This window comes from Archocentrus centrarchus, chromosome 8 (assembly GCF_007364275.1).
Source record: "Archocentrus centrarchus isolate MPI-CPG fArcCen1 chromosome 8, fArcCen1, whole genome shotgun sequence".
Taxonomy (NCBI): domain Eukaryota; kingdom Metazoa; phylum Chordata; class Actinopteri; order Cichliformes; family Cichlidae; genus Archocentrus; species Archocentrus centrarchus.
In genome coordinates this window covers 18,825,482-18,841,454 of record NC_044353.1, presented here as the reverse complement: position 1 = coordinate 18,841,454, position 15,973 = coordinate 18,825,482, and the positions used below count along the sequence as shown (strand labels likewise).

The window sequence follows — 15,973 nt, the reverse complement described above, 5'->3', positions numbered from 1 at the left end:
ATACAAACATTGCTACATAGAGACACAGAGGGGAGATAAGTATTAGTTAATGGAACAATTGATGGTATAGAAGTGTCACTTATCAATGTATATGCACCCAACACAGACGGCTCCTGGATTTATTAAGTCACTATTTAATGTAATATTAAAATACAGCACCGGGGTGTTGTTGCACTATTTAATGTAATATTAAAATACAGCAGCAGGCTGTTGTTGCTGGGTGGGGATTTCAATTGTGTTCTCTCACAGATGATGGACCGATTGCCTGCTCCAAAAACTCCAATTTCTAGAATGTGTAAGATGCTTAAATATCAGCCTATAGAGACAGTGTCATGTCCTGGGCCGTCTGCCCAGCGTTTTGTGTTAAGTTTTATTTTTCCTGAGTTTCAGTCCCCAGTGTGTTTTGATGTTCTGGTTCCCTTTGTCCCCGTCTCCCCTGTATCTTGTATGGTCTTTTGTCTGTTTTGTCTTGTATTTACTCTGACCTCCTGTGTTTCTTATGGAGTTTTGTTCCCAGTGTTGTGACAAGTCTGCGTCTTTATCTCCCTCTTCTGTCTTCCTGTTTTACTTTGATAGTTGTCTGGTCCATGTCTGTTGTCTTCAGTTTTGCTTCCCCCATTCTAGGTAATCAGCATCACCTGTGGTCCCACCTGTTTCCTCTGCCCTCATCAGCCCTTCTGTGTATTTAAGTCCTGTGTTTTCTCTGCCTGTTGTCGCGTAGATGTTGTTGTGCCTAGTGTGTTCCTGCCTTCCTTGTATTTTGCTCCTCGTCTAATGCCAGAAGGTTTCTGTATTTTTGTGTCTTTTGTCTCCCAAACAAACACCTTTTATACCACGTTGTTATCCGGAGTCCTGCGTCTGGGTCCAGCTCTGCCCAACACACCCTCTACACGACAGAGAGGACTTGTAGATATATGGAGAAGCAGGTTTCCCAGGTTTCCTTTCTACTCAAGCAGGCATGCATCCTATTCTAGGATTGATTATTTCTTTACTCCAAAGTCAGAATTACATAGAATAATGGATATAGAGATATTGCCTATTACTATCTCTGACCATGCACCTGTCTTATTAAAATGGGACATGGGACACAGGCCAACATCCAAGCAATGGAGGCTCAATACATCCTTGCTCAGTGACAAAGCATTCATTGCACTGGTTACAGAAGAGTTAAAGACATATTTAGAAACTAATATATCTGCAGAAACAAAACCTCTGATAATATGGGATTGCGCCAAAGCATTTCTTTGGGGCTACATTATTTCTTTCACATCTGCAAGGAAAAAACAGTACACAACAAGATTTAGAGAACAAAATTAAGGAATTAGAATTTAAACAACACGCTTCAGCCATCATCATGAAGGACTTAAACGCAACTCACAGACAACTAAACAGTCTACTATCAGATAAAGTGGAGGGCAACCTGAGATTCACTAACCAAAAATATTATGAATATGGCCAGAAGGCAAATAGATTACTAGCACTCAAATTGAGGAAACAATCCTCTAACATGGTTCATAAAATAAAATTCCAAGAGACCACTGTGACAAAACATGGCCAAATAGCAGAGTCCTTTGCAAAATTTTACAGATTATTATATAAGAATACCGATACTTGCACTGATGACCAAGAACTCACGGACTTTTTAAGTAACATAAAATTGAGGCAATTGACAGAAGAAGCAGCTTTAAAGTTAGATCAACCAATTGAGTGGGAGGTCAAGCAGGCGATTAAGCCACTTAAGAACAATAAAAGCCTAGGCCCAGATGGATGTGTTAACGAATTTTATAAAACTTTTATGGACCTTCTGGCTCCCCTACTATTAAAAACATATCATCATGCTCTAGAATCCAAAACTATGGCAGCATCTTGGACAGAGGCCACTATAGTAGTAATAGACAAAGAGGGTAAGGACCCCACTGACTACCAGTCCTACAGACCAGTATCACTACTGAATACAGACCTATGCATACTCACAACAATCTTAGCAAGCCGACTTAATAAATATACAGGGGTTGGACAATGAAACTGAAACACCTGTCATTTTAGTGTGGGAGGTTTCGTGGCTAAATTGGACCAGCCAGGTGGCCAATCTTTATTAATTGCACATTGCACCAGTAAGAGCAGAGTGTGAAGGTCCAATTAGCAGGGTAAGAGCACAGTTTTGCTCAAAATATTGCAATGCACACAGCATTATGGGTGACATACCAGAGTTCAAAAGAGGACAAATTGTTGGTGCACGTCTTGCTGGCGCATCTGTGACCAAGACAGCAAGTCTTTGTGATGTATCAAGAGCCACGGTATCCAGGGTAATGTCAGCATACCACCAAGAAGGACGAACCACATCCAACAGGATTAACTGTGGACGCAAGAGGAAGCTGTCTGAAAGGGATGTTCGGGTGCTAACCCAGATTGTATCCAAAAAACAAAACCACGGCTGCCCAAATCACCTCAACTCTCCTGTCTCCACCAAAACTGTCCGTCGGGAGCTCCACAGGGTCAATATACACGGCCGGGCTGCTATAGCCAAACCTTTTTTTTTTTTTTTTTTTTGTTTTTCATTTTTGGCCACAGCGGCTTTTTGTGACAGTGGAGAGAGACAGGAAATGGGGAAAGATACAGGGGAAGACACGCGGGCAAATCGGTGCCGGGCCGGGACGCGAACCCGCGCCGCAACGCGGCGTGTGTATGTGGTCGCCGGCTTCACCACTAAGCCACCCAGGTGCCCCTATAGCCAAACCTTTGGTCACTCGTGCCAATGCCAAACATCGGTTTCAATGGTGCAAGGAGCGCAAATCTTGGGCTGTGGACAATGTGAAACATGTATTATTCTCTGATGAGTCCACCTTTGCTGTTTTCCCCACATCCGGAAGAGTTACGGTTTGGAGAAGCCCCAAAGAAGCGTACCACCCAGACTGTTGCATGCCCAGAGTGAAGCATGGGGGTGGATCAGTGATGGTTTGGGCTGCCATATCATGGCATTCCCTTGGCCCAATACTTGTGCTAGATAGGCGCATCACTGCCAAGGACTACCGAACCATTCTGGAGGACCATGTGCATCCAGTGGTTCAAACATTGTACCCTGAAGGCAGTGCTGTGTATCAGGATGACAATGCACCAATACACACAGCAAGACTGGTGAAAGATTGGTTTGATGAACATGAAAGTGAAGTTGAAGATCTCCCATGGCCTGCACAGTCACCAGATCTAAATATTATTGAGCCACTTTGGGGTGTTTTGGAGGAGCGAGTCAGGAAACGTTTTCCTCCACCAGCATCATGTCGTGACCTGGCCACTATCCTGCAAGAAGAATGGCTTAAAATCCCTCTGACCACTGTGCAGGACTTGTATATGTCATTTCCAAGACGAATTGATGCTGTACTGGCCGCAAAAGGAGGCCCTACACCATACTAATAAATTATTGTGGTCTAAAACCAGGTGTTTCAGTTTCATTGTCCAACCCCTGTATCACCCAAATCATACACCCTGATCAGACGGGATTTATCACAGGGAGATATTATGCTGATAACCTAAGGCGCTGACTGAACATAATAACTGCTCAAAAAGAAAGAAAGATTGAATCAGCAATCATATCCTTAGATGCCCAAAAGGCGTTTGACAGAGTATCATGGAAATATCTATTCCATACAATAGAACATCTTGGATTTGGCCCACACTTTGTTGACTGGGTAGAAACACTTTACTCCTCTCCACAGGCAGCGGTCAAAGTCAACGGCTATAGGTCTGATAGATTTCCATTAGAACGGGGGTGCAGACAGGGGTGCTCACTCTCACCCCTTCTGTTTGCCATTAATATCAAACCACTAGCCCAACTCATTAGAGATGCTGTTAATATTAAAAGGTACAGTAATAAGGAAGTACACAAAATCTCATATGCTGATGATGTACTATTGTATTTAACACAACCTACATCAACAATCCCCCACCTAAAAGAGCTCATCTCACAATATGGATTCTACTCAGGCTACAAGGTAAATATAGAAAAAACAGACTATGGATGTAAACTGCACAATCTCAGATACAACAAAATCACAGAGTGGATTCAAGTGGCCCAAGGATGGTATCAGATATCTTGGTATCCATATACCTCAATCCTTATATGACCTTTATGAAACAAATAAACTACTCCAAGTCATTAAAAAAAGATTTGGAGCGATTGGCTACACTCCCTATCTCCCTAATAGGTTGATTGCACCTTTCCAGCATTATCAGTACTCTGCATTAAATCTTTAATTTCTTTAATTAGACCTTTTATCTCTTTTTCACCTTTGTCTGACGTTGCTCTTGGAGTCTAATTTATGTTCAAAGGCTTTATGTGTAAGTTTAATTTGCCTTTTTTCCTCTGTTTCATTCACAACATTCAACTTGATATCGTTTAACTCCATTCCAGCCACAGAATAATCCAATTATCACAATTATTTGATACTTTTATCCAGTTCACAGCACCTCATTCTAAAACACCACAATTGTCATTTATTCCCCCATTAAAACTATCCAATGGACTAAGCTAAACTCAACCCTAGTCTTCTGTGCGTACTAGCGGTGGGTATTTATGTACCTCCATACCGATAGTCTTGAACCAGACAAACTGTCTAGAGCCAGAACTACGGCGGTACTCCCAAGCGCAAGGCTTCAGCCGCTTGACACACGAACAAAAACGCTTTCAAAAAGTACCAAACAAACAAAACAGCACACTCACCTTATGTGAATGTACCGCTAAACCTAGCAGGGGAATACGGTCACTTAAGTGACAATCTGTCCTTCTTTGTCCTTCTCATGCCGAAATACAAACAACGGCTCAGGCAGGAACCCCCTGCTGTGAGAGAAGTGACACGGTGGTCTGATCAAACAGAGGCCGCTCTGCAGGGTGCGTTGGATTCAACCGACTGGGACATGTTTCGCAGAAGCGCGGGCGGAGACATCGAGGAGTTTACGGAAACTGTTGTGGGATTTATTGGGAAAGTTGTTGATGACACTTCACTTAGGAGGACCATCAGGACTTTTCCCAACCAGAAGCCGTGGGTGGATAAATCTGTCCGCGACGCCCTGAGGTCCCGCACCGTTGCCTACAACTCCGGCCTCACCTCTGGGAACATGGAGGACTACAAGGCTGCATCATACAACGTCCGCAAAGCGGTGAAAGAGGCTAAACATCGCTACGGCCGCAGACTGGAACAGCAACTACAACAGTCTGACTCCAGGGGACTGTGGCAGGGACTACGCACCATCACGGACTACAAAGCACCACACACACCCCCAGTGAGTGCCGACGCTTCTCTGGCTGATGAACTCAACAACTTCTTTGCGCGCTTCGAGTCGGGAAGCCGACAGCCCGCTGCGCTCCCGGCTGGAGGGGCGGAGACACTCACTGTGACGGAGCGCGACCTGAGGAGGGCGTTTAGACGTGTAAACACCAGGAAAGCGGCTGGACCAGACGGTATTAGTGGACGTGTCCTTAAGACCTGCGCTGACCAGCTGGCACCTGTGTTTACACTGATATTCAACCTCTCACTGAAACTGTGTGTGATTCCCACCTGCTTTAAAAAGTCCATCATAGTCCCTGTCCCAAAGAAACCACACCCCAGCAGCCCCAATGACTTCAGGCCCATAGCGCTCACCTCAGTGGTGATGAAGTGATTTGAGAGACTCATCAAGACATTCATCACCTCCTCACTGCCCACCACCCTCGACCCACTACAGTTTGCATACCGGCCAGACAGATCCACAGATGACGCCATATCCTTCCTCCTCCACAAGACCCTATGCGAGAGTGCTGTTTGTAGATTACAGCTCAGCATTCAACACCATAGTTCCCTCCAGGCTGGTCTCTAAGAGACAGCCTACAGGAGAGAGGTCTCCCGCCTGGAGAACTGGTGCCAGGAGAACCACCTCCTGCTCAACGTCAGCAAAACGAAGGAACTGATCGTGGACTTCAGCAGGAAGCAGCAGAGGGACTACCATCCACTTGTCATCAGTGGTGCTGAGGTGGAAAGAGTGGACACTTTCAAATACCTGGGAGTGACCATCTCACAAGACCTGTCCTGGACTCATCACATAAACATCACTGTGAAGAAGGCCAGACAGCGTCTCTACCTCCTCAGGCGGCTGAGAGACTTCAAGCTCCCACTCAAGGTGCTCAGGAACTTTTACACCTGCACCATCGAGAGCATCGTGTGTGGGAGCATCACCACCTGGATGGGAAACTGCACCAAGCAGGACTTCATGGCCCTAAAAAGGGTGGTTCGTTCAGCTGAAAGGACCGTCAGAACCACCCTCCCCAACCTGCAGGACATTTACACCAAGCAGTGCAGGCTGAGGGCCATGAAGATCCTAAAACAGCCCAGCGACCCCGGACACTCTCTCTTCTCCCTGCTCCCATCAGGCCGGCGTTACCGCTGCCTGAGGACTAAGACTGAAAGGTTGAAGAAGAGTTTTTACCCACAAGCCATCCGTCTGCTCAACTCTGAGCCCTAACTGGACTATTATTGCACAATGTAAATATTATAATTTATAAGCTATAATTCCACGTAAAAGTGTGTATAGTATATAGAGTATAGTGTATAGTGTGAATTACTTATTTTTATTCTTCTTATTTATGTGTGTGTATATATGGTTGCAGGTACAAAATACATTTCACTGTGCATTGTACTGTGTATAACTGTGCATGTGACGAATAAACACTATCTTATCTTATCAAATCCATAAGCTTATAAACAAGCGGTAAAATCAATAAAGGCACCTGAGACAGTATCATAACAGACAATTTGTGAATGAATGGGCTTTTACGTTTACACGGCTATCTTGTACAACGCGAGCTCAGTCATCCGAACAATACCAGCAATACATTTAAAACCCATATTCAACATTCAACACAAACAACCACACAACTTCTGTTGACAAAATATTGCGGCGTATATTATCCAACCTTTTACCAAACGCCGCAGCAGGCTAAGACGTGAGTGTATACTGAAGACGCGTTCTTTCTTATCATTCATTACAGACTTTATTGCTCAATCTCACAGTTTTAAGAAAGCAAACACTTACTTTTGTTGATTGCATTTCACATCACCGTGCAATGGCATTTCCAACAAAGGTGTTAAACGGTCAACAGAAAAGTTAATCACTCACTTTCACCCCGCACAAGATCCAGCTCTACTGTGCACCTGCAAGCACTCAAATTAGTACCACCGTCACCACACCTCGAGGTGCCACCCACAAATCAAAAGTAGCCACGCCCACACCTAGCAGCACAACAGAGTAAATAATCGGGAAAGAAAAATAATATGGCTCCCACACTTACCAAGACTACTTTATTTATTCCAGATGCTGCCAGTGGTGATCCCCAAACATACCTTTGATAACTTAGATAAAATGTTGTCTGGATTCATTTTGCAAAAAAAGTGACCTAGAATTAGACTAAAAACCCTGCAGCTATCTAAAACCAATGGGGGCCTTAAACTCCCAAACTTAAAATATTACTACTGGGCTGCACAGCTTAATACAGACACTCGATGGCTCGAAATAGAGGAAATAGAGGAAAGCATGTGCTCAGAGCCACTTCAAACATTACCCTTCTCAGATGCCCCCGCAAAAGAAATGACAATTTGGAAAAAAAAACCACTCTTAAAATCTGGAACAAAATACAATCAGTTTGTAAGATATCAAAACAGATCTCACTTTTAACAAATATAGGATTTATGAAAACTTTTGTTTAGCTTTTGTTTTTTTCTTCATTTAATTATTTTACTGAATTAAATTAAATTGTGTTTTCTTTCATTCTTACCTAAATTCTAAGGGAGAAAATGTATTGTGGTTGTTTTGATTACTTTTGTCCCAGTATGCTTGCCCTAGTTTTAAAAGTTAGCCTTCTGCTAGCATGGATGTACATGCTACGTCTTCGCCAAGCGTATATTTGCTATTAATGGTTAACTTATTTCATTCTAGACATCGTCATTTATGTCTCGCAACCCTGCAAGTGTGCTCATTTTCTGCCACTGCTGATAATTTCGCTTGAGGGAACAGATAACTGCTCGACAGTGGACTGGGACTGCTAGCTACAAAAAATACTACGGACTCTATCACTGAATATTTTCATGATACGAGCGCAGTCTAGCATCCTTTGACTCAGCAGTACATGATGAGTCTGCTGTCTCGCTTCACTGTAGCCGTGCTCCCCTTAGCACTTTCTTTATTAGCCAGTTTTTTCATCAGCCTCTTGTCCAACGGTGAAGCCGGACAGGTTAAACGACATGAGACCAGAGCACATGGACGGCTTGTTTACAATCCCGCAAAGCCACAGAACAATTCAACGAGGGATATACACCCTATAAGATCCCAGAAAAGTAATATTTCCAGAGGCAGTGAATGCACCATGGCCCCTGAGAGTCGGTTTGACTGTGGCAGGGACAAGCTGCTCAGCCAGAGCGAGTGTGAGGAGAGGGGATGCTGCTACGCCCCTCTGCCTGACTTTGCAGGACCACCCTGGTGCTTTTACCCCCGTGTGTACCCGGGCTATAAAATGGGCCCCCTCACACCTACCCCTCGGGGTCAGGCTGCTAACCTGACTCGGGCCATCCCCTCTTATCTCCCCAAAGATATTTCCACTCTGAGACTAGATGTCATAGAAGAGACAGCAGGCTGTTTCCACCTCACTGTGAGTATTGCGCCCTAAAAAAAAAAGCCACCATAAATATGTGATAAAGAAAATACAGTCCAGTTCAGTTAGTAGCATACAGGATAGTATTTTTTTCATTTTATTTTTGTGTGTGAAATAGTTCAACAGAACTATACTATAAAAGTATGTTTCTCTTGAAATAAGGAAGGATGGACCTTGGAATTAGTTTTTATGCTGACTTTTCCAGTAATATAAGTAGGTGCACAAGTAAGTCATCCCAAGCTTGTTTTTGTCAGAAATGTATGAGTTGATATTTGGCCTGTTAATTGGAAATTGGTTAATCTGTCTTATTGGGTTTTATTTTACAGATGGTATACTAATGCAAGTACAACTTTCATTTATTTATCCTTAAATCTGTGATTCTAAAACCTTTTCTCCTACTCCAGAGACTGATAAACAGTTTAGGTCCCACAAGTCACATTTTACCAAAATAACAGCAAGCACAATAACACGAGCAAACTCTTATTTGCATAATTTAATAAAAAAAAAAATCATTCAACTTAGTTTTACGTACTGCACCTTACCTGCAGTGGCTCCAATTTGTTTTCTGTCAAGTTAAGGGACCCATCATCTCAGCGGTATGAAGTTAATCTCCCAGGTGGCGTTCCTCAGAGCAAAGCCAAAACACAGAGTGCCCTCTACATCACTGAATACCAGTCTGACCCATTTGGCTTTATAGTGCGACGAAAATCCAATGGGAGGGTGATGTGAGTAGTTCTGTTCAGTTTTATTGTATTGAGGATACATTATTATATAGTGAGCCTAATCATAGTATCATAATATCTGTCAATGCCTTACTCTTATTTAGTCAGCTTGTTCACATTTGTTCCATTGTTGACCTGTTTTTATCTTTACTGTGAAGATATAGTTTTTTCCACGAGTTATACCACTGACTTACTCACTTTTTGTTTTTACATGTTTTGCGTGTTTAGTATGAACACCACTGTTGCTCCTCTGCTGTTTGCTGACCAGTACCTGCAGCTGTCCACCACACTGGCCTCTTCCCTTGTGTCTGGTCTTGGGGAGCATTACACCGCTCTCCTCTTGGACCTCAACTGGACTTCCCTGACTCTCTGGAACAGAGACATGGCACCTCATGTGAGTCTATTTCAGTGGTTCAATAATGATCATCAAGCTCAAAGGTTAGGAGCGCCCCCTACTGGACAGATACTCAAACTATTTGGGCTTGGACTATTAATATCTAATGTCTTGGTATTCAGCTTCCTTTATCCTGTTGACACTTCCTCTACAGGCTGATGCTAACCTCTATGGCTCCCACCCATTTTACATAGTACAGGAAGAGGATGGCTTAGCACATGGAGCTTTCCTTCTCAATAGCAATGCAATTGGTACTGATCTCTCTGATCCAGCATCCCACATTTCATTCACTTTGCATAGAACAGGTTCTAGCATCTGAGGCTGCTTTTAACTGTCTTCCCAAATGTCTCTGCAGAGGTGATGCTGCAGCCGACCCCTGCTCTCACCTGGGTGTCCACTGGTGGAATCCTGGATCTGTATGTTTTCTTGGGTCCTGACCCTCAAAGTGTTATACGACAGTATCTTCAGAACATTGGTATGTAGACTTACATTTGCTAACATAGTATCAGCAATAGGCAGTGTATACTTAGCACAAGATATGTGTAGTTTGAAAGTGGTAAATATGTAAAAACCTGTCAGTGTGTGTACATTTGATGGAGCCCTGAGGGAATACATTTATGTGTTTCTGAGTTATCATCTTTCTGTCCCCAGGCTATCCAATGATGCCTCCTTATTGGTCTCTGGGATTTCATCTGTGCCGCTGGGGTTACACGACCAGTAATACAACCCGGAAGGTTGCACAACGTATGCACAGTGAAAACTTTCCCATGGTATGAAACTCACGGAAGAGTTTCCCATTTGCTTTGTACAATAGTATTTAAACCTTTGACTTTTTTGCACCCTAGTGGTACAAATTTAATTTTAAATTGATTACCAATCCAAACATAACAATAACCCTAATGACAATGAATTGAAAACTGAAGAGTTTTCATGTTTTGTAGTTTGCTTCTTTTTCTTTTAATTACTTATATTGTGTATGAGGTGGCTTGATGTACCAAACTGTGTAACTGAGCAAAAAGATCCTCATAAGTCTAAGTCACTCACTGATTTTACAGTGGAATAACCCAGTAACAAATTATAGTGATAGTCCTCATAAAACTGGTATGTTCCTGAAAGTATTTAACCTTTTTCATTAACAGGATGTACAGTGGAATGACCTGGATTATGCAAATAAGCGAAGGGTGTTCACCTTTGACCCCTGGCGGTTTGGGGATCTACCAGAGATGGTGGAGGAGTTTCACAAGAGAGGCATGAAGTACATCCTTATTCTGGTGTGACAACTTTTTGTTTAATAGACCTGACAAACTGTTAACCCTGATTTAACTAACACGACATCTGTACATTTGTATTTCAAGTCAATGCAAACTAAACATTTTTGCTTGTTTGCAGTAGTACTAAAAGCAGGTAGTAACCATATTTTTCCAGTAGAGGGCAGCAAAAAATGTCTTCACTTGCAACTGGGACTCATGCTTTATGTTTCAGGACCCGGGGATCAGCAGCACCAGCCCCCCTGGAACTTACCCACCCTTTGATGATGGACTTAAAAGAGATGTTTTTATCAAAAACGCTACAGGACACATCCTGATAGGGAAGGTTAGATCTCCTTTTTTTCTGGGGATGTGTGAGCTGTGCACAGTATGTGTGTAGCATTTTTTTATATGGCAATGTGCGGTTGTCACATTCTGTGTATATAGGTTTGGCCTGGCCCAACAGCCTTCCCTGACTTCACCAACCCAGAGACCAGAAAGTGGTGGGAAGACAGCATCAGAGATTTTCACTCTAAAGTTCCTGTGGATGGTCTGTGGATTGTGAGTATCTGTACACACACATACATGTGTTTCTTAAATCTAATGGAAAGGGTTAAAGTTCATAAATAGTGTGCATGCCTTTGTGGACATGTGGTCATTTATTATGCCCTATCAATTTTTAAAAAGTTTTTCTTTCTTTTTTTTTTTCTTCCACAGGATATGAATGAACCAGCCAGTTTTGTGCAGGGCTCAGTGGAGGGCTGTCCTGACAGTGATCTTGAGAACCCACCATACACACCCAGTAAGTGTACTGCATAATATATATGATTTTATGTTTATTAAGATGGTATGTTTTTATACAAAACTCTCTGAATGTTGCACACACAGGTGTTGTTGGAGGACAGTTGAACTCAGGAACGCTTTGCATGTCGGCTCAGCAGAAGATATCAGTTCACTACAACCTGCACAATCTTTACGGACTGACAGAAGCTTATGCAACGCACAGGTTGGGCCAGGCGGTGATTGGACACAGTGCACAGTTAGATGTTTATTGTGGGTAGAAGAATGAGTACTAAATGTATAGTAACACTTACCAAAAATGATCATTTCCTGTAGCATTTTGTGTAACAGTGATTTGACTGCAAACAAACAAAAGTCAATTTTTTGACATGAAATGACAGAAGTCAAATGTTTTTAACACCTGGTCATATAACTTCTGAAAGTAGGTCAAGAATGCGTAGTGCTTGTGTAACAGTCATATTAACATCAGTGAAACTGAAATTAACTCTTGGTTGGTTTCAATTTTTGGAAAACACGCAGACTTCCTGTGAGGTTATGTCAGATCCAGCTTTTGAATTGAGGGTGTTGGTGCCCAATGTTACCACACAGATTATATGTACATGCAGTTGTTCTTTGTGCTGTGTTTTTTATCCTGGGTTCGGTTGCCGTCCTCAGTGCTCTGCTGAAGGTACGGAGGAAGAGACCCTTTGTCCTGTCTCGCTCCTCTTATCCCGGCATCGGACGCTTCTCTGCAGTGTGGACAGGAGATGTCAGGAGTGACTGGGAGCAGCTCAGATTCTCCATTCCTGGTGAGAAAGATGCCATTTCTGAAAGGTCACATGAACTTTCTTTTTGAGATTGTTTCATCTTGCATAGAATATTCAACCAAAAACCAGCAGATTCTTAATGTTTTTTTTGAAGTTGCCACAGCTTGACAGTAGATAGATTTTAGATTGACCTTTTGCACCTGTCCCCTCCAGCGATCCTGCAGTTCAGCCTGTTTGGGGTCCCTCTGGTGGGAGCTGACATATGTGGCTTTGGAGGAAACACCACTGAGGAGTTGTGCGTTCGCTGGATGCAGCTTGGGGCCTTCTATCCATTTATGAGAAACCATAATGACAAGCCTAATGCTGTGAGACACAGATGCTGATACTGTTTGTGTTATATTCTGTTGATTCAGTTACATGTGCAAACTCTTTAGTAACAGTAACTGTCAGGGGGTTATGTGATGAAGAACAGGTCCGTCCTGCATGTTTTTCTTCTCTCGGTTCATGTAGAGAGGTCCATCTGTTTCATCTATTATTGAATAGGGGAAACTCTATCTCTACTCTCCATGTCTGTTTGTCTTGTCCCACAGCCTCAAGAGCCCTATGTGTTTAGGCAGAGGGCCCAGGCAGCTATGCGGAGTGCGCTGAACCTCCGTTACACCCCTTCTCCCGTTCCTCTACACACTCTTCCATCATGCACACACTTCTGCTGAAACTGTGGCCAGACCTCTGTTCATGGAGTACGTGTCCTCTTCATAGCTATTCTTCCCTTACTTTTTTGGACCTCTATTGTACTGCATAAACAAAGTCATTTAGGCCATCACACTTAACTTTTCATCTTTTCCTGCTCCCTGTGTGTCCATCACTCTTAGGTTTCCCAGTGACCCTAACAGTCAGACCATAGATAAACAGTTCCTGTGGGGGAGTTTCACTTCTTATTAGTCCAGTTTTAGAGCAAGGGGCTGTAGAACTGGCTGCATACCTGCCCCCTGGCACTTGGTACAGCCTGCACAATGTGAGTCACTCAATCATATACAACTGTCTATTACAGCACCACTGGAATACGTGAGCCTCAAAGGCTAAATCACGTGTGAATCATGTATGACCTGTAGAGGGATGTTACATTAGTGTGTACTGGATTTACAACCCGTCTGTTGTGTTTCGGCCTCTCAAGGGGCAGCCTTTCTACAGTAAAGGTCAGTACCTGCTTCTGGAAGCTCCTCTGGACACCATCAATGTTCATGTGAGGGAGGGACGCATCATTCCCCAGCAGGTGGGTGTGTGCTCTGCAGAAAACTCCCATAATTCATCTTGGTTTGCAGATCTTCACACTGTTTGGAAGAATTTTGGAGACAAAATGTGGATGGTTGGTTAATTAAAAATCACGTTTGATGATGGAAAAGCTGATGTAAATTGAAACTGATGAAAAAAAGGGCTTCTAATTAAATCATATATAAGTTCAGTATAAAACAACCAACCAGCATGCACCATTTACTGCATAATTATCCATTCAGACATTGCAGTTTACTGTAATCATTATCGGTACATCACTTCACACTGTGATGCTTTTCTTCATAAGCAGTACAACTTCTTGGCAGGAATTATTTTGTTTAATGGGGGGAAAAAAAAATCCACTTTTCATCCACAAAGTCTGTATGATCAAATGTTGACCTATTACTGTCCACGGCTTCCTAAGTGAAGTCTTAAAGTTTAAAACTAGTTGAGGCACTTGGGAGGAAAAGAGACTGTTTTGTAACTTAACATCATATTTTCTTTGATCTTTCCCTTTCCTTGTGCAGGAGCCTGCTTTGACACCACAGCCTCGCGCACAAACCCTTTCTTCTCTGACTGTGGCGCTGTCAGCAGGTGGCTGGGCCTGGGGCGACTTGTTCTGGGATGATGGGGAGAGCGTTGACACTTTTGAAATGCAAAATTATTGCTACGTTATCTTCACTGCCGGACAGGTAAGTGTAGATTATTTATATTTACATATGGAAAAGCAGCAGAGACATTGCTATGCATTGTACTGCATGTACTGCTTGATGCAAAAGTGTGAATGAGCAAAAATATCTCAAATAAATACACATTAAAAAGTATTTTTACATGTCTCTACCTCTGCTTCAGTCTCAGATTGTGAGTGACCCTCTCAAGCTGAACGGGGAGCTGGACAGTCTGGTGCTGGGAGGGCTGCAGGTTTTCGGGGTGCCTTCACCGCCTCGCTACGTATTAGCAAATGGAGAGAAAGTCAGGGGATTTTACATATCGCACTGACACTGAGGTGAGTTTTATGTCACTTTTGATGCATGTCAAAGCAGCAAGATATGAGCACCACTCAGTCCATCTCACTTTACATTTATTTGCCTCAAATAAATGTTTTTTCCTCGTCCTTGTCCTCCTCTCTATCTTTTCTCATAGGTTTGGACGGTGAACTGGTCTGGCCTTACCCATGTCAAAAGTGTTTACAGTCCAGTGGGTTCTCTGATGCACTGAATTTCATTAAAAGATCAGCTGTAGTTTTCTGCAGTGACACAACCATTGCAGCCATACCAGGGATTCAGTGTGCACCGTAACACCTGCTGCATCTATTCTTTTAAATTGCCAGGAATTTGGTTCGAGCCATCATGACATACCTGGTTTGCATTCGCTACTGCTACAATCAAAATAGATTGATACACTGAAATGTATTTTTTTATATAACTTTTGCAATTGTTTGTATTTTTTTAATTGTTTACATTTATTTTCTCTGAAATACTAAACAAAAATAAAAAATGGTTTGGTAGACAGCACTTGTGTTCTGTCACTCTTCTGAATTAACAGTCTGATTAAAACCAGTTGTGAGGTAACTGACTCAGGGCTAGATGAGTGCTTGACTTTTAGTTATATCGCTCTGTTTTATTATCTGGTTTTGGTGGATGAGAGTGAACATGCCCACTATAAAAGTTATTTACCTTGCATGGACCCACTAGTGTGTGATTGGATATAAACTACTGCACTCTTTATATTTTGAGTAGGAAGAGGCTATCTGAAAATAACAAAATGTATGCTCAATATTTTAATATCATAGCATATTTTTTGTAGTGGGAAATTGCCTAAAAATAACTGACAGGTAAAGCCAGCAGTGCTGTGTGTGTGTGTGTGTGTGTAAAGATGCAGCCTCTGACCAACTGCATTCAAGCCTTTGCCAGTGACCTTTAAAACGTCACTAATGATGAAAAAGCTCAGCTTTTTAATGATAGGCTGAGTCGGATGACGACTACGGATGGTGTAAAATGCATTAGTATTTTTAAGCGCTGCCATGCTCCAACTTTCATTTAGTGATTTCAATTTAAAATATGCAATAACAGTTTTTTCTTATAGAAAAAAACCTTTGATTTAACGGAAGCAGCAAA

General features: G+C 42.6%; 1 protein-coding gene across 1 annotated transcript; it reads left to right on the top strand.

Annotated features, from left to right (window-relative positions):
• Window positions 1-7,871: 7,871 nt before the first annotated feature.
• Window positions 7,872-15,256, top strand: gaa (alpha glucosidase). Its single transcript, XM_030735994.1, is given in 21 exon segments — window positions 7,872-8,671; window positions 9,248-9,399; window positions 9,625-9,790; window positions 9,945-10,041; window positions 10,146-10,265; window positions 10,442-10,560; window positions 10,930-11,061; window positions 11,273-11,383; window positions 11,485-11,598; window positions 11,755-11,839; window positions 11,926-12,043; window positions 12,493-12,626; window positions 12,798-12,949; window positions 13,175-13,246; window positions 13,248-13,324; window positions 13,457-13,511; window positions 13,513-13,599; window positions 13,759-13,857; window positions 14,384-14,548; window positions 14,709-14,862; window positions 15,000-15,256. Coding segments are annotated over 20 exon segments (2,721 nt in total). The 5' UTR covers window positions 7,872-8,152; the 3' UTR covers window positions 14,856-14,862; window positions 15,000-15,256.
• Window positions 15,257-15,973: the final 717 nt, after the last annotated feature.